The 21,523-nt window shown below is 49.4% G+C and overlaps 1 protein-coding gene across 1 annotated transcript in view; it reads left to right on the forward strand.

The window, feature by feature from the left end:
* LOC128685225 (RIB43A-like with coiled-coils protein 2) overlaps window positions 1-21,523 on the forward strand; it is a 68,479-nt gene that overhangs the window by 31,355 nt on the left and 15,601 nt on the right. The window contains exon 4 of the mRNA XM_070083099.1: window positions 20,400-20,521. Coding sequence (XP_069939200.1) covers window positions 20,400-20,521 — 122 coding nt within the window. The remainder of the gene's footprint in view (window positions 1-20,399; window positions 20,522-21,523) is intronic.

The following is a 21,523-nucleotide window of genomic DNA, read 5'->3' on the forward strand; positions in this document are numbered from 1 at the left end:
AGGTTCAGACACCATTAGTTTCAGACACCACTAGGTTCAGACACCACTAGGTTCAGACGCCACTAGGTTCAGACACCACTAGGTTCAGACACCACTAGGTTCAGACACAACTAGGTTCAGACACCATTAGGTTCAGAAACCACTAGGTTCAGACACCACTAGGTTCAGACACCATTAGGTTCAGACACCACTAGGTTCAGACACCACTAGGTTCAGACACCACTAGGTTCAGACACCACTAGGTTCAGACACCACTAGGTTCAGACACCACTAGGTTCAGACACCACTAGGTTCAGACGCCACTAGGTTCAGACACCACTAGGTTCAGACACCACTAGGTTCAGACACCACTAGGTTCAGACACCACTAGGTTCAGACACCACTAGGTTCAGACACCACTAGGTTCAGACACCACTAGGTTCAGACACCACTAGGTTCAGACACCACTAGGTTCAGACACCACTAGGTTCAGACACCACTAGGTTCAGACACCACTAGGTTCAGACACCACTAGGTTCAGACACCACTAGGTTCAGACACCACTAGGTTCAGACACCACTAGGTTCAGACACCACTAGGTTCAGACACAACTAGGTTCAGACACAACTAGGTTCAGACCACTAGGTTCAGACACCACTAGGTTCAGACACCACTAGGTTCAGACACCACTAGGTTCAGACACCACTAGGTTCAGACACACTAGGTTCAGACACCACTACACACCACTAGGTTCAGACACCACTAGGTTCAGACACCACTAGGTTCAGACACAACTAGGTTCAGACACCACTAGGTTCAGACACCACTAGGTTCAGACACCACTAGGTTCAGACACCACTAGGTTCAGACACCACTAGGTTCAGACACCACTAGGTTCAGACACCACTAGGTTCAGACACCACTAGGTTCAGACACCACTAGGTTCAGACACCACTAGGTTCAGACACAACTAGGTTCTAGGTTCAGACACCACTTGGTTCAGACACCACAAGGTTCAGACACCACTATTTTCAGACACCACTAGGTTCAGACACCACTAGGTTCAGACGCCACTAGGTTCAGACACCACTAGGTTCAGACACCACTAGGTTCAGACACCACTAGGTTCAGACACCACTAGGTTCAGACACCACTAGGTTCAGACACCACTAGGTTCAGACACCACTAGGTTCAGACACAACTAGGTTCAGACACCACTAGGTTCAGACACCACTAGGTTCAGACACCACTAGGTTCAGACACCACTAGGTTCAGACTAGGTTCAGACACCTAGGTTCAGACACCACTAGGTTCAGACACCACTAGGTTCAGACACCACTAGGTTCAGACACCACTAGGTTCAGACACAACTAGGTTCAGACACCACTAGGTTCAGACACCACTAGGTTCAGACACCACTAGGTTCAGACACCACTAGGTTCAAACACCACTAGGTTCACACAACTAGGTTCAGGTTCAGACACCACTAGGTTCAGACACCACTAGGTTCAGACACCACTAGGTTCAGACACCACTAGGTTCAGACACCATTAGGTTCAGACACCACTAGGTTCAGACACCACTAGGTTCAGACACCACTAGGTTCAGACACCACTAGGTTCAGTCACAACTAGGTTCAGACACCACTAGGTTCAGACCACTAGGTTCAGACACCACTAGGTTCAGACACCACTAGGTTCAGACACCACTAGGTTCAGACCACTAGGTTCAGACACCACTAGGTTCAGACACCACTAGGTTCAGACACCACTAGGTTCAGACCACTAGGTTCAGACACCACTTGCTTCAGACACCACTAGGTTCAGACACCACTAGGTTCAGACACGACTAGGTTCAGACACCACTAGGTTCAGACGCCACTAGGTTCAGACACCACTAGGTTCAGACACCACTAGGTTCAGACACCACTAGGTTCAGACACAACTAGGTTCAGACACCACTAGGTTCAGGTTCAGACACCACTAGGTTCAGACGCCACTAGGTTCAGACACCACTAGGTTCAGACACCACTAGGTTCAGACACCACTAGGTTCAGACACCACTAGGTTCAGACAGACACCACTAGGTTCAGACACCACTAGGTTCAGACACCACTAGGTTCAGACACCACTAGGTTCAGACACCACTAGGTTCAGACACCACTAGGTTCAGACACCACTAGGTTCAGACACCACTAGGTTCAGACACCACTAGGTTCAGACACCACTAGGTTCAGACACCACTAGGTTCAGACACCACTAGGTTCAGACACCACTAGGTTCAGACACCACTAGGTTCAGACACCACTAGGTTCAGACACCACTACACCACTAGGTTCAGACACCACTAGGTTCAGACACCACTAGGTTCAGACACCACTAGGTTCAGACACCACTAGGTTCAGACACCACTAGGTTCAGACACCACTAGGTTCAGACACCACTAGGTTCAGACACCACTAGGTTCAGACACCACTAGGTTCAGACACCACTAGGTTCAGACACCACTAGGTTCAGACACCACTAGGTTCAGGTTCAGACACCACTAGGTTCAGACACACTAGGTTCAGACACCACTAGGTTCAGACACCACTAGGTTCAGACACCACTAGGTTCAGACACCACTATGTTCAGACAACACTAGGTTCAGACACCACTAGGTTCAGACACCACTAGGTTCAGGTTCAGACACCACTAGGTTCAGACACCACTAGGTTCAGACACCACTAGGTTCAGACACCACTAGGTTCAGACACATTAGCTTCAGACACCACTAGGTTCAGACACCACTAGGTTCAGACACCACTAGGTTCAGACACCACTAGGTTCAGACACCACTAGGTTCAGACTAGGTTCCACTAGGTTCAGACACCACTAGGTTCAGACACCACTAGGTTCAGACACCACTAGGTTCAGACACCACTAGGTTCAGACACCACTAGGTTCAGACCATTAGGTTCAGACACCACTAGGTTCAGACACCACTAGGTTCAGACACCACTAGGTTCAGACACCACTAGGTTCAGACACCACTAGGTTCAGACACCACTAGGTTCAGACACAACTAGGTTCAGACACCACTAGGTTCAGACACCACTAGGTTCAGACACCACTAGGTTCAGACACCACTAGGTTCAGACACCACTAGGTTCAGACACCACTAGGTTCAGACACCACTAGGTTCAGACACCACTAGGTTCAGACACCACTAGGTTCAGACACCACTAGGTTCAGACACCACTAGGTTCAGACACCACTAGGTTCAGACACCACTAGGTTCAGACACCACTAGGTTCAGACACCACTAGGTTCAGACACCACTAGGTTCAGACACCACTAGGTTCAGACACCTAGGTTCAGACACCACTAGGTTCAGACACCACTAGGTTCAGACACCACTAGGTTCAGACACCACTAGGTTCAGACACCACTAGGTTCAGACACCACTAGGTTCAGACACCACTAGGTTCAGACACCACTAGGTTCAGACACCACTAGGTTCAGACACCACTAGGTTCAGACACCACTAGGTTCAGACACCACTAGGTTCAGACACCACTAGGTTCAGACACCACTAGGTTCAGACACCACTAGGTTCAGACACCACTAGGTTCAGACACCACTAGGTTCTAGGTTCAGACACCACTAGGTTCAGACACCACTAGGTTCAGACACCACTAGGTTCAGACACCACTAGGTTCAGACACCACTAGGTTCAGACACCACTAGGTTCAGACACCACTAGGTTCAGACACCACTAGGTTCAGACACCACTAGGTTCAGACACCACTAGGTTCAGACACCACTAGGTTCAGACACCACTAGGTTCAGACACTAGGTTCAGACACCACTAGGTTCAGACACCACTAGGTTCAGACACCACTAGGTTCAGACACCACTAGGTTCAGACACCACTAGGTTCAGACACAACTAGGTTCAGACACAACTAGGTTCAGACACCACTAGGTTCAGACACCACTAGGTTCAGACACCACTAGGTTCAGACACCACTAGGTTCAGACGCCACTAGGTTCAGACGCCACTAGGTTCAGACACCACTAGGTTCAGACACCACTAGGTTCAGACACAACTAGGTTCAGACACCACTAGGTTCAGACACCACTAGGTTCTAACACCACTAGGTTCAGACGCCACTAGGTTCAGACACCACTAGGTTCAGACACCACTAGGTTCAGACACCACTAGGTTCAGACACCACTAGGTTCAGACGCCACTAGGTTCAGACACCACTAGGTTCAGACACCACTAGGTTCAGACACCACTAGGTTCAGACACCACTAGGTTCAGACACCACTAGGTTCAGACACCACTAGGTTCAGACACCACTAGGTTCAGACACCACTAGGTTCAGACACCACTAGGTTCAGACACCACTAGGTTCAGACACCACTAGGTTCAGACACCACTAGGTTCAGACACCACTAGGTTCAGACACCACTAGGTTCAGACGCCACTAGGTTCAGACACCACTAGGTTCAGACACCACTAGGTTCAGACACCACTAGGTTCAGACACCACTAGGTTCAGACGCCACTAGGTTCAGACACCACTAGGTTCAGACACCACTAGGTTCAGACACCACTAGGTTCAGACACCACTAGGTTCAGACACCACTAGGTTCAGACACCACTAGGTTCAGACACCACTAGGTTCAGACACCACTAGGTTCAGACACCACTAGGTTCAGACACCATTAGGTTCAGACACCACTAGGTTCAGACACCACTAGGTTCAGACACACCACTAGGTTCAGACACCACTAGGTTCAGACACCACTAGGTTCAGACACCACTAGGTTCAGACACCACTAGGTTCAGACACCACTAGGTTCAGACACCACTAGGTTCAGACACCACTAGGTTCAGACACCACTAGGTTCAGACACCACTAGGTTCAGACACCACTAGGTTCAGACACCACTAGGTTCAGACACCACTAGGTTCAGACACCACTAGGTTCAGACACCACTAGGTTCAGACACCACTAGGTTCAGACACCACTAGGTTCAGACACCACTAGGTTCAGACACCACTAGGTTCAGACACCACTAGGTTCAGACACCACTAGGTTCAGACACCACTAGGTTCAGACACCATTAGGTTCAGACACCACTAGGTTCAGACACCACTAGGTTCAGACACCATTAGGTTCAGACACCACGAGGTTCAGACACCACTAGGTTCAGACACCACTAGGTTCAGACACAACTAGGTTCAGACACCACTAGGTTCAGACACAACTAGGTTCAGACACCACTAGGTTCAGACACCACTAGGTTCAGACACCACTAGGTTCAGACACAACTAGGTTCAGACACAACTAGGTTCAGACACAACTAGGTTCAGACACCACTAGGTTCAGACACAACTAGGTTCAGACACCACTAGGTTCAGACACAACTAGGTTCAGACACCACTAGGTTCAGACACCACTAGGTTCAGACACCACTAGGTTCAGACACCACTAGGTTCAGACACCACTAGGTTCAGACACCACTAGGTTCAGACACCACTAGGTTCAGACACCACTAGGTTCAGACACCACTAGGTTCAGACACCACTAGGTTCAGACACACTAGGTTCAGACACCACTAGGTTCAGACACCACTAGGTTCAGACACAACTAGGTTCAGACACCACTAGGTTCAGACACCACTAGGTTCAGACACCACTAGGTTCAGACACCACTATGTTCAGACACCACTAGGTTCAGACACCACTAGGTTCAGACACCACTAGGTTCAGACACCACTAGGTTCAGACACCACTAGGTTCAGACACCACTAGGTTCAGACGCCACTAGGTTCAGACGCCACTAGGTTCAGACACCACAAGGTTCAGACACCACTTGGTTCAGACACCACTAGGTTCAGACACCACTAGGTTCAGACACGACTAGGTTCAGACACCACTAGGTTCAGACGCCACTAGGTTCAGACCACTAGGTTCAGACACCACTAGGTTCAGACACCACTAGGTTCAGACACCACTAGGTTCAGACGCCACTAGGTTCACCACTAGGTTCAGACACGACTAGGTTCAGACACCACTAGGTTCAGACGCCACTAGGTTCAGACACCACTAGGTTCAGACACCACTAGGTTCAGACACCACTAGGTTCAGACACAACTAGGTTCAGACACCACTAGGTTCAGACACCACTAGGTTCAGACACCACTACACCACTAGGTTCAGACACCACTAGGTTCAGACACCACTAGGTTCAGACACCACTAGGTTCAGACACCACTAGGTTCAGACACCACTAGGTTCAGACACCACTAGGTTCAGACACCACTCAGGTTCAGACACCACTAGGTTCAGACACCACTAGGTTCAGACACCACTAGGTTCAGACACCACTAGGTTCAGACACCACTAGGTTCAGACACCACTAGGTTCAGACACCACTAGGTTCAGACACCACTAGGTTCAGACACCACTAGGTTCAGACACCACTAGGTTCAGACACCACTAGGTTCAGACACCACTAGGTTCAGACACCACTAGGTTCAGACACCACTAGGTTCAGACACCATTAGGTTCAGACACCACTAGGTTCAGACACCACTAGGTTCAGACACCACTAGGTTCAGACACCACTAGGTTCAGACACCACTAGGTTCAGACACCACTAGGTTCAGACACCACTAGGTTCAGACACCACTAGGTTCAGACACCACTAGGTTCAGACACCACTAGGTTCAGACACCACTAGGTTCAGACACCACTAGGTTCAGACACCACTAGGTTCAGACACCACTAGGTTCAGACACCACTAGGTTCAGACACCACTAGGTTCAGACACCACTAGGTTCAGACACAACTAGGTTCAGACACCACTAGGTTCAGACACCACTAGGTTCAGACACCACTAGGTTCAGACACCACTAGGTTCAGACACAACTAGGTTCAGACACAACTAGGTTCAGACACCACTAGGTTCAGACACAACTAGGTTCAGACACCACTAGGTTCAGACACAACTAGGTTCAGACACCACTATGTTCAGACACCACTAGGTTCAGACACCACTAGGTTCAGACACCACTAGGTTCAGACACCACTAGGTTCAGACACCACTAGGTTCAGACACCACTAGGTTCAGACACCACTAGGTTCAGACACCACTAGGTTCAGACACAACTAGGTTCAGACACCACTAGGTTCAGACACAACTAGGTTCAGACACAACTAGGTTCAGACACCACTAGGTTCAGACACCACTAGGTTCAGACACCACTAGGTTCAGACACCACTAGGTTCAGACACAACTAGGTTCAGACACAACTAGGTTCAGACACCACTAGGTTCAGACACCACTAGGTTCAGACACCACTAGGTTCAGACACCACTAGGTTCAGACACCACTAGGTTCAGACACCACTAGGTTCAGACACAACTAGGTTCAGACACCACTAGGTTCAGACACCACTAGGTTCAGACACCACTAGGTTCAGACACCACTAGGTTCAGACACCACTAGGTTCAGACACCACTAGGTTCAGACACCACTAGGTTCAGACACAACTAGGTTCAGACACCACTAGGTTCAGACACCACTAGGTTCAGACACAACTAGGTTCAGACACCACTAGGTTCAGACACCACTAGGTTCAGACACCACTATGTTCAGACACCACTAGGTTCAGACACCACTAGGTTCAGACACCACTAGGTTCAGACACAACTAGGTTCAGACACCACTAGGTTCAGACACCACTAGGTTCAGACACCACTAGGTTCAGACACCATTAGTTTCAGACACCACTAGGTTCAGACACAACTAGGTTCAGACACCATTAGGTTCAGACACCACTAGGTTCAGACACCACTAGGTTCAGACACCACTAGGTTCAGACACCACTAGGTTCAGACGCCACTAGGTTCAGACGCCACTAGGTTCAGACACCACTAGGTTCAGACACCACTAGGTTCAGACACAACTAGGTTCAGACACCACTAGGTTCAGACACCACTAGGTTCTAACACCACTAGGTTCAGACGCCACTAGGTTCAGACACCACTAGGTTCAGACACCACTAGGTTCAGACACCACTAGGTTCAGACACCACTAGGTTCAGACGCCACTAGGTTCAGACGCCACTAGGTTCAGACACCACTAGGTTCAGACACCACTTGGTTCAGACACCACTAGGTTAGGTTCAGACACCACTAGGTTCAGACACCACTAGGTTCAGACACCACTAGGTTCAGACACCACTAGGTTCAGACACCACTAGGTTCAGACGCCACTAGGTTCAGACACCACTAGGTTCAGACACCACTAGGTTCAGACACCACTAGGTTCAGACACCACTAGGTTCAGACACCACTAGGTTCAGACACCACTAGGTTCAGACACCACTAGGTTCAGACACCACTAGGTTCAGACACCACTAGGTTCAGACACCACTAGGTTCAGACACCACTAGGTTCAGACACCACTAGGTTCAGACACCACTAGGTTCAGACACCACTACACCACTAGGTTCAGACACCACTAGGTTCAGACACCACTAGGTTCAGACACCACTAGGTTCAGACACCACTAGGTTCAGACACCACTAGGTTCAGACACCACTAGGTTCAGACACCACTAGGTTCAGACACCACTAGGTTCAGACACCACTAGGTTCAGACACCACTAGGTTCAGACACCACTAGGTTCAGACACCACTAGGTTCAGACACCACTAGGTTCAGACACCACTAGGTTCAGACACCACTAGGTTCAGACACCACTAGGTTCAGACACCACTAGGTTCAGACACCACTAGGTTCAGACACCACTAGGTTCAGACACCACTAGGTTCAGACACCACTAGGTTCAGACACCACTAGGTTCAGACACCACTAGGTTCAGACACCTAGGTTCAGACACCACTAGGTTCAGACACCACTAGGTTCAGACACCACTAGGTTCAGACACCACTAGGTTCAGACACCACTAGGTTCAGACACCACTAGGTTCAGACACCACTAGTTCAGTCACTAGGTTAGGTTCAGACACCACTAGGTTCAGACACCACTAGGTTCAGACACCACTAGGTTCAGACACCACTAGGTTCAGACACCACTAGGTTCAGCCACTAGGTTCACCACTAGGTTCAGACACCACAAGGTTCAGACACCACTTGGTTCACACTAGGTTCAGACTAGGTTCAGACACCACACAGACGCCACTATGTTCAGACACCACTAGGTTCAGACACCACTAGGTTCAGACACCACTAGGTTCAGACACAACTAGGTTCAGACACCACTAGGTTCAGACACCACTAGGTTCAGACACCACTAGGTTCAGACACCACTAGGTTCAGACACCACTAGGTTCAGACACAACTAGGTTCAGACACCACTAGGTTCAGACACCACTAGGTTCAGACACCACTAGGTTCAGACACCACTAGGTTCAGACACCACTAGGTTCAGACACCACTAGGTTCAGACACCACTAGGTTCAGACACCACTAGGTTCAGACACCACTAGGTTCAGCCACTAGGTTCACACTAGGTTCAGACACCACTAGGTTCAGACACCACTAGGTTCAGACACCACTAGGTTCAGACACCACTAGGTTCAGACACCAGTAGGTTCAGACACCACTAGGTTCAGACACCACTAGGTTCAGACACCACTAGGTTCAGACACCACTAGGTTCAGACACCACTAGGTTCAGACACCACTAGGTTCAGACACCACTAGGTTCAGACACCACTAGGTTCAGACGCCACTAGGTTCAGACACCACTAGGTTCAGACACCACTAGGTTCAGACACCACTAGGTTCAGACTAGGTTCAGACACCACTAGGTTCAGACACCACTAGGTTCAGACACCATTAGGTTCAGACACCACTAGGTTCAGACACCACTAGGTTCAGACACCACTAGGTTCAGACACCACTAGGTTCAGACGCCACTAGGTTCAGACAACACTAGGTTCAGACACCACTAGGTTCAGACACCACTAGGTTCAGACACCACTAGGTTCAGACACCACTAGGTTCAGACACCACTAGGTTCAGACACCACTAGGTTCAGACACCACTAGGTTCAGACACCACTAGGTTCAGACACCACTAGGTTCAGACACCACTAGGTTCAGACACACTAGGTTCAGACACCACTAGGTTCAGACACCACTAGGTTCAGACACCACTAGGTTCAGACACCACTAGGTTCAGACACCACTAGGTTCAGACACCACTAGGTTCAGACACCACTAGGTTCAGACACATTAGGTTAGGTTCAGACACCACTAGGTTCAGACACCACTAGGTTCAGACCACTAGGTTCAGACACCACTAGGTTCACACACTAGGTTCAGACACCACTAGGTTCAGACACCACTAGACACACTAGTTCAGACACCACTAGGTTCAGACCACTAGGTTCAGACACCACTAGGTTCAGACACCACTAGGTTCAGACACCACTAGGTTCAGACACCACTAGGTTCAGACACCACTAGGTTCAGACACCACTAGGTTCAGACACCACTAGGTTCAGACACCACTAGGTTCAGACACCACTACACACCACTAGGTTCAGAGGTTCAGACACAACTAGGTTCAGGTTCAGACACCACTAGGTTCAGACACCACTAGGTTCAGACACCACTAGGTTCACCACTAGGTTCAGACACACACTAGGTTCAGACACCACTAGGTTCAGACACCACTAGGTTCAGACACCACTAGGTTCAGACACCACTAGGTTCAGACCACTAGGTTCAGACACCACTAGGTTCAGACCACTAGGTTCAGACACCACTAGGTTCAGACACCACTAGGTTCAGACACCACTAGGTTCAGACACCACTAGGTTCAGACACCACTAGGTTCAGACACCACTAGGTTCACTAGGTTCAGACACCACTAGGTTCAGACACCACTAGGTTCAGACACCACTAGGTTCAGAGGTTCACCACTAGGTTCAGACACCACTAGGTTCAGACACCACTAGGTTCAGACACCACTAGGTTCAGACACCACTAGGTTCAGACACCACTAGGTTCAGACACCACTAGGTTCAGACACCACTAGGTTCAGACACCACTAGGTTCAGACACCACTAGGTTCAGACACCACTAGGTTCAGACACCACTAGGTTCAGACACCACTAGGTTCAGACACCACTAGGTTCAGACACCACTAGGTTCAGACACCACTAGGTTCAGACACCACTAGGTTCAGACACCACTAGGTTCAGACACCACTAGGTTCAGACACCACTAGTTTCAGACACCACTAGGTTCAGACACCACTATGTTCAGACACCACTAGGTTCAGACACCACTAGGTTCAGACACCACTAGGTTCAGACACCACTAGGTTCAGACACCACTAGGTTCAGACACCACTAGGTTCAGACACCACTAGGTTCAGACACCACTAGGTTCAGACACCACTAGGTTCAGACACCACTAGGTTCAGACACCACTAGGTTCAGACACCACTAGGTTCAGACACCACTAGGTTCAGACACCACTAGGTTCAGACACCACTAGGTTCAGACACCACTAGGTTCAGACACCACTAGGTTCAGACACCACTAGGTTCAGACACCACTAGGTTCAGACACCACTAGGTTCAGACACCACTAGGTTCAGACACCACTAGGTTCAGACACCACTAGGTTCAGACACCACTAGGTTCAGACACCACTAGGTTCAGACACCACTAGGTTCAGACACCACTAGGTTCAGACACCACTAGGTTCAGACACCACTAGGTTCAGACACCACTAGGTTCAGACACCACTAGGTTCAGACACCACTAGGTTCAGACACCACTAGGTTCAGACACCACTAGGTTCAGACACCACTAGGTTCAGACCACTAGGTTCAGACACCACTAGGTTCAGACACCACTAGGTTCAGACACCACTAGGTTCAGACACCACTAGGTTCAGACACCACTAGGTTCAGACACCACTAGGTTCAGACACCACTAGGTTCAGACACCACTAGGTTCAGACACCACTAGGTTCAGACACCACTAGGTTCAGACACCACTAGGTTCAGACACCACTAGGTTCAGACACCACTAGGTTCAGACACCACTAGGTTCAGACACCACTAGGTTCAGACACCACTAGGTTCAGACACCACTAGGTTCAGACACCACTAGGTTCAGACACCACTAGGTTCAGACACCACTAGGTTCAGACACCACTAGGTTCAGACACCACTAGGTTCAGACACCACTAGGTTCAGACACCACTAGGTTCAGACACCACTAGGTTCAGACACCACTAGGTTCAGACACCACTAGGTTCAGACACCACTAGGTTCAGACACCACTAGGTTCAGACACCACTCAGACACCACTAGGTTCAGACACCACTAGGTTCAGACACCACTAGGTTCAGACACCACTAGGTTCAGACACAGACACTAGGTTCAGACACCACTAGGTTCAGACACGACTAGGTTCAGACACCACTAGGTTCAGACGCCACTAGGTTCAGACACCACTAGGTTCAGACACCACTAGGTTCAGACACCACTAGGTTCAGACACAACTAGGTTCAGACACCACTAGGTTCAGACACCACTAGGTTCAGACACCACTAGGTTCAGACGCCACTAGGTTCAGACACCACTAGGTTCAGACACCACTAGGTTCAGACACCACTAGGTTCAGACACCACTAGGTTCAGACACCACTAGGTTCAGACACCACTAGGTTCAGACACCACTAGGTTCAGACACCACTAGGTTCAGACACCACTAGGTTCAGACACCACTAGGTTCAGACACCACTAGGTTCAGACACCACTAGGTTCAGACACCACTAGGTTCAGACACCACTAGGTTCAGACTCCACTAGGTTCAGACACCACTAGGTTCAGACACCACTAGGTTCAGACACCACTAGGTTCAGACACCACTAGGTTCAGACACCACTAGGTTCAGACACCACTAGGTTCAGACACCATTAGGTTCAGACACCACTAGGTTCACCACTAGGTTCAGACACCACTAGGTTCAGACACCACTAGGTTCAGACACCACTAGGTTCAGACACCACTAGGTTCAGACACCACTAGGTTCAGACACTAGGTTCAGACACCACTAGGTTCAGACACCACTAGGTTCAGACACCACTAGGTTCAGACACCACTAGGTTCAGACACCACTAGGTTCAGACACCACTAGGTTCAGACACTAGGTTCAGACACCACTAGGTTCAGACACCACTAGGTTCAGACACCACTAGGTTCAGACACCACTAGGTTCAGACACCACTAGGTTCAGACACCACTAGGTTCAGACACCACTAGGTTCAGACACCACTAGGTTCAGACACCACTAGGTTCAGACACACTAGGTTCAGACACCACTAGGTTCAGACACCACTAGGTTCAGACACCACTAGGTTCAGCCACTAGGTTCAGACACCACTAGGTTCAGACACCACTAGGTTCACACACTAGGTTCAGACACCACTAGGTTCAGACACCACTAGGTTCAGACACCACTAGGTTCAGACACCACTAGGTTCAGACCACTAGGTTCAGACACCACTAGGTTCAGACCACTAGGTTCAGACACCACTAGGTTCAGACACACTAGGTTCAGACACCACTAGGTTCACCACTAGGTTCAGGTTCAGACACCACTAGGTTCAGACACCACTAGGTTCAGACACCACTAGGTTCAGACACCACTAGGTTCAGACACCACTAGGTTCAGACACCACTAGGTTCAGACACCACTACAGACACCACTAGGTTCAGACACCACTAGGTTCACCACTAGGTTCAGACACCACTAGGTTCAGACACCACTAGGTTCAGACACCACTAGGTTCAGACACAACTAGGTTCAGACACCACTAGGTTCAGACACCACTAGGTTCACACCACTACACAGACACTAGGTTCAGACACCACTAGGTTCAGACACCACTAGGTTCAGACACCACTAGGTTCAGACACAGACACTAGGTTCAGACACAGACACCACTAGGTTCAGACACCACTAGGTTCAGACACCACTAGGTTCAGACACCACTAGGTTCAGACACCACTAGGTTCAGACACCACTAGGTTCAGACACCACTAGGTTCAGACACCACTAGGTTCAGACACCACTAGGTTCAGACACCACTAGGTTCAGACACCACTAGGTTCAGACACCACTAGGTTCAGACACCACTAGGTTCAGACACCACTAGGTTCAGACACCACTAGGTTCAGACACCACTAGGTTCAGACACCACTAGGTTCAGACACCACTAGGTTCAGACACCACTAGGTTCAGACTAGGTTCAGACACTAGGTTCAGACACCACTAGGTTCAGACACCACTAGGTTCAGACACCACTAGGTTCAGACACCACTAGGTTCAGACACCACTAGGTTCAGACACCACTAGGTTCAGACACCACTAGGTTCAGACACCACTAGGTTCAGACACCACTAGGTTCAGACACCACTAGGTTCAGACACCACTAGGTTCAGACACCACTAGGTTCAGACACCACTAGGATCAGACACCACTAGGATCAGACACCACTAGGTTCACCACTAGGTTCACGCCACTCGGTTCAGACACCACTAGGTTCAGACACCACTAGGTTCAGACACCACTAGGTTCAGACGCCACTAGGTTCAGACACCACTAGGTTCAGACACCACTAGGTTCAGACACCACTAGGTTCAGACACCACTAGGTTCAGACGCCACTAGGTTCAGACGCCACTACAGACACCACTAGGTTCAGACACCACTAGGTTCAGACACCACTAGGTTCAGACACCACTAGGTTCAGACACCACTAGGTTCAGACACCACTAGGTTCAGACGCCACTAGGTTCAGACACCACTAGGTTCAGACACCACTAGGTTCAGACACCACTAGGTTCAGACACCACTAGGTTCAGACACCACTAGGTTCAGACACCACTAGGTTCAGACACCACTAGGTTCAGACGCCACTAGGTTCAGACACCACTAGGTTCAGACACCACTAGGTTCAGACACCACTAGGTTCAGACACCACTAGGTTCAGACACCACTAGGTTCAGACACCACTAGGTTCAGACACAACTAGGTTCAGACACCACTACAGACACCACTACAGACACTAGGTTCAGACACCACTAGGTTCAGACACCACTAGGTTCAGACACCACTAGGTTCAGACACCACTACAGGTTCAGACACCACTAGGTTCAGACACCACTAGGTTCAGACACCACTAGGTTCAGACACCACTAGGTTCAGACACCACTAGGTTCAGACACCACTAGGTTCAGACACCACTAGGTTCAGACACCACTAGGTTCAGACACCATTAGGTTCAGACACCACTAGGTTCAGACACCACTAGGTTCAGACACCACTAGGTTCAGACACCACTAGGTTCAGACACCACTAGGTTCAGACACCACTAGGTTCAGACACCACTAGGTTCAGACACCACTAGGTTCAGACACCACTAGGTTCAGACACCACTAGGTTCAGACACCACTAGGTTCAGACACCACTAGGTTCAGACACCTCTAGGTTCAGACCCCACTAGGTTCAGACACCACTAGGTTCAGACACCACTAGGTTCAGACACCACTAGGTTCAGACACCACTAGGTTCAGACACAACTAGGTTCAGACACCACTAGGTTCAGACACCACTAGGTTCAGACACCACTAGGTTCAGACACCACTAGGTTCAGACACCACTAGGTTCAGACACCACTAGGTTCAGACACCACTAGGTTCAGACACCACTAGGTTCAGACACCACTAGGTTCAGACACCAGACACTAGGTTCAGACACCACTAGGTTCAGACACCACTAGGTTCAGACACCACTAGGTTCAGACACCACTAGGTTCAGACACCACTAGGTTCAGACACCACTAGGTTCAGACACCACTAGGTTCAGACACCACTAGGTTCAGACACCACTAGGTTCAGACACCACTAGGTTCACCACTAGGTTCAGACACCACTAGGTTCAGACACCACTAGGTTCAGACACACTAGGTTCAGACACCACTAGGTTCAGACACCACTAGGTTCAGACACCACTAGGTTCAGACACCACTAGGTTCAGACACCACTAGGTTCAGACACCACTAGGTTCAGACACCACTAGGTTCAGACACCACTAGGTTCAGACACCACTAGGTTCAGACACCACTAGGTTCAGACACCACTAGGTTCAGTCACCACTAGGTTCAGACACCACTAGGTGCAGGCACCACTAGGTTCACCACTAGGTTCAGACACCACTAGGTTCAGACACCACTAGGTTCAGACACCACTAGGTTCAGACACCACTAGGTTCAGACACCACTAGGTTCAGACACCACTAGGTTCAGACACCACTAGGTTCAGACACCACTAGGTTCAGACACAACTAGGTTCACACCACTAGGTTCAGACACCACTAGGTTCAGACACCACTACACCACTAGGTTCAGACACCACTAGGTTCAGACACCACTAGGTTCAGACACAACTAGGTTCACCACTAGGTTCAGACACCACTAGGTTCAGACACCACTAGGTTCAGACACAACTAGGTTCAGACCACTAGGTTCAGACACAACTAGGTTCAGACACCACTAGGTTCAAACACCACTAGGTTCAGACACCACTAGGTTCAGACACCACTAGGTTCAGACACCACTAGGTTCAGACACCATTAGGTTCAGACACCACTAGGTTCAGACACCACTAGGTTCAGACACCACTAGGTTCAGACCACTAGGTTCAGACACCACTAGGTTCAGACACCACTAGGTTCAGACACCACTAGGTTCAGACACCACTAGGTTCAGACACCACTAGGTTCAGACACCACTAGGTTCAGACCACTAGGCTCAGACACCACTAGGTTCAGACACCACTAGGTTCAGACACCACTAGGTTCAGACACCACTAGGTTCAGACACCACTAGGTTCAGACACCACTAGGTTCAGACACCACTAGGTTCAGACACCACTAGGTTCAGACACCACTAGGTTCAGACACCACTAGGTTCAGACACCACTAGGTTCAGACACCACTAGGTTCAGACACCACTAGGTTCAGACACCACTAGGTTCAGACACCACTAGGTTCAGACACCACTAGGTTCAGACCCCACTAGGTTCAGACACCGCTAGGGTCAGACACCACTAGGTTCAGACACCACTAGGTTCAGTTCAGACACCACTACACCACTAGGTTCAGACACCACTAGGTTCAGACACCACTAGGTTCAGACACCACTAGGTTCAGACACCACTAGGTTCAGACACCACTAGGTTCAGACACCACTAGGTTCAGACACCACTAGGTTCAGACACCACTAGGTTCAGACGCCACTAGGTTCAGACACCACTAGGTTCAGACACCACTAGGTTCAGACACCACTAGGTTCAGACACCACTAGGTTCAGACAGCACTAGGTTCAGACACCACTAGGTTCAGACGCCACTAGGTTCAGACACCACTAGGTTCAGACACCACTAGGTTCAGACACCACTAGGTTCAGACACCACTAGGTTCAGACACCACTAGGTTCAGACAGCACTAGGTTCAGACACCACTAGGTTCAGACACCACTAGGTTCAGACACCACTAGGTTCAGACACCACTAGGTTCAGACACCACTAGGTTCAGACACCACTAGGTTCAGACACCACTAGGTTCAGACACCACTAGGTTCAGACACCACTAGGTTCAGACACCACTAGGTTCAGACACCACTAGGTTCAGACACCACTAGGTTCAGACACCACTAGGTTCAGACACCACTAGGTTCAGACACCACTAGGTTCAGACACCACTAGGTTCAGACACCACTAGGTTCAGACACCACTAGGTTCAGACACCACTAGGTTCAGACACCACTAGGTTCAGACACCACTAGGTTCAGACACCACTAGGTTCAGACACCACTAGGTTCAGACACCACTAGGTTCAGACACCACTAGGTTCAGACACCACTAGGTTCAGACACCACTAGGTTCAGACACCACTAGGTTCAGACACCACTAGGTTCAGACACCACTAGGTTCAGACACCACTAGGTTCAGACACCACTAGGTTCAGACACCACTAGGTTCAGACACCACTAGGTTCAGACACCACTAGGTTCAGACACCACTAGGTTCAGACACCACTAGGTTCAGACACCACTAGGTTCAGACACCACTAGGTTCAGACACCACTAGGTTCAGACACCACTAGGTTCAGACACCACTAGGTTCAGACACCACTAGGTTCAGACACCACTAGGTTCAGACACCACTAGGTTCAGACACCACTAGGTTCAGACACCACTAGGTTCAGACACCACTAGGTTCAGACCCCACTAGGTTCAGACACCACTAGGTTCAGAGGTTCAGACCACTAGGTTCAGACACCACTAGGTTCAGACACCACTAGGTTCAGACACCACTAGGTTCAGACACCACTAGGTTCAGACACCACTAGGTTCAGACACCACTAGGTTCAGACAACACTAGGTACAGACAGGTTCAGACACCACTAGGTTCAGACACCACTAGGTTCAGACACACTAGGTTCAGACACCACTAGGTTCAGACACCACTAGGTTCAGACACAACTAGGTTCAGACACCACTAGGTTCAGACACCACTAGGTTCAGACACCACTAGGTTCAGACACCACTAGGTTCAGACACCACTAGGTTCAGACACCACTAGGTTCAGACACCACTAGGTTCAGACACCACTAGGTTCAGACACCACTAGGTTCAGACACCACTAGGTTCAGACACCACTAGGTTCAGACACCACTAGGTTCAGACACACTAGGTTCAGACACCACTAGGTTAGGTTCAGACACCACTAGGTTCAGACACCACTAGGTTCAGACACCACTAGGTTCAGACACCACTAGGTTCAGACACCACTAGGTTCAGACACCACTAGGTTCAGACACAACTAGGTTCAGACACCACTAGGTTCAGACACAACTAGGTTCAGACACCACTAGGTTCAGACACAACTAGGTTCAGACACCACTAGGTTCAGACACAACTAGGTTCAGACACCACTAGGTTCAGACACCACTAGGTTCAGACACCACTACACACACTAGGTTCAGACACCACTAGGTTCAGACACCACTAGGTTCAGACACAACTAGGTTCAGACACCACTACACCACTAGGTTCAGACACCACTAGGTTCAGACACAACTAGGTTCAGACACCACTAGGTTCAGACACCACTAGGTTCAGACACAACTAGGTTCAGACACCACTAGGTTCAGACACCACTAGGTTCAGACACCACTAGGTTCAGACACAACTAGGTTCAGACACCACTAGGTTCAGACAACTAGGTTCAGACACCACTAGGTTCAGACACCACTAGGTTCAGACACCACTAGGTTCAGACACAACTAGGTTCAGACACCACTAGGTTCAGACACCACTAGGTTCAGACACAACTAGGTTCAGACACCACTAGGTTCAGACACACAACTAGGTTCAGACACCACTAGGTTCAGACACCACTAGGTTCAGACACAACTAGGTTCAGACACCACTAGGTTCAGACACCACTAGGTTCAGACACCACTAGGTTCAGACGCCACTAGGTTCAGACACCACTAGGTTCAGACACCACTAGGTTCAGACACCACTAGGTTCAGACACCACTACACACACTAGGTTCAGACACCACTAGGTTCAGACACCACTAGGTTCAGACACCACTAGGTTCAGACACAACTAGGTTCAGACCACTAGGTTCAGACACCACTAGGTTCAGACACCACTAGGTTCAGACACCACTAGGTTCAGACACCACTAGGTTCAGACACCACTAGGTTCAGACACCACTAGGTTCAGACACCACTAGGTTCAGACACCACTAGGTTCAGACGCCACTAGGTTCAGACACCACTAGGTTCAGACACAACTAGGTTCAGACACAACTAGGTTCAGACACCACTAGGTTCAGACACCACTAGGTTCAGACACCACTAGGTTCAGACACAACTAGGTTCAGACACAACTAGGTTCAGACACAACTAGGTTCAGACACCACTAGGTTCAGACACCACTAGGTTCAGACACCACTAGGTTCAGACACAACTAGGTTCAGACACAACTTCTACTTCTTAAAATAAGGTAAGAATTCTTTTAGTTTTATTACAGAAACTTATCCACTGTTGTCATGGTTTTTAATTTTTTTTCTAACCAGAACTCCAGAACCTTTTTTCATTCACTTTCAAAACGATCTTCATTATTTAAGCTGTAAATGTTATTTGATTTGTACTCCAGGATTTGTTTGATTTTTTTTTACACCGATTTGTACGTCTTGGATCTTGCACTCTGAATGCTACTTTGAACCATTCTGTGTGACCCAGGCAAGTATAGTGCTATTTTTGTTTAATATAAATGAACGTCTTCTCGGACAGGATCGGGAGGCCAAAGGAGAGGAACTGGTGAGGTTCTGGAGGGAGGAACAGAGGCCAGAGAGGCGCAGAGAGTACGACCTCAACTCACATCAACACATCACCTCTGCACTCTACCATCTAACGTCAGTACCACCTGTCTGTGCTATCTACCGTCAGTACCACCTGTTTCTGTCATCTACCGTCAGTTCCACCTGTCTCTGTCATCTACCGTCAGTACCACCTGTTTCTGTCATCTACCGTCAGTTCCACCTGTCTCTGTCATCTACCGTCAGTTCCACCTGTCTCTGTCATCTACCGTCAGTACCACCTGTCTCTGTCATCTACCGTCAGTATCACCTGCCTCTGTCATCTACCGTCAGTTCTACCTGTCTCTGTCATCTACCGTCAGTACCACCTGTCTGTCATTTACCGTCAGTACCACCTGTCTCCGTCATCTACCGTCAGTACCACCTGTCTCTGTCATCTACCGTCAGTACCACCTGTCTCCGTCATCTACCGTCAGTACCACCTGTCTCTGTCATCTACCGTCAGTACCACCTGTCTGTCATTTACCGTCAGTACCACCTGTCTCTGTCATCTACCGTCAGTACCACCTGTCTCTGTCATCTACAGTCAGTACCACCTGTCTCTGTCATTTACCGTCAGTACCACCTGTCTCTGTCATCTACCGTCAGTACCACCTGTCTCTGTCATCTACCGTCAGTACCACCTGTCTCTGTCATCTACCGTCAGTACCACCTGTCTGTCATTTACCGTCAGTACCACCTGTCTCTGTCATCTACCGCCAGTACCACCTGTCTCTGTCATCTACCGTCAGTACCACCTGTCTCTGTCATCTACCGTCAGTACCACCTGTCTGTCATTTACCGTCAGTACCACCTGTCTCTGTCATCTACCGTCAGTACCACCTGTCTCTGTCATCTACAGTCAGTACCACCTGTCTCTGTCATCTACCGTCAGTACCACCTGTCTCTGTCATCTACCGTCAGTACCACCTGTCTCCGTCATCTACCGTCAGTACCACCTGTCTCTGTCATTTACTGTCAGTACCACCTGTCTCTGTCATCTACCGTCAGTACCACCTGTCTCTGTCATCTACCGTCAGTACCACCTGTCTCTCATCT

The sequence above is a fragment of the Cherax quadricarinatus genome, chromosome 8 (assembly GCF_038502225.1).
Source record: "Cherax quadricarinatus isolate ZL_2023a chromosome 8, ASM3850222v1, whole genome shotgun sequence".
Lineage (NCBI taxonomy): Eukaryota > Metazoa > Arthropoda > Malacostraca > Decapoda > Parastacidae > Cherax > Cherax quadricarinatus.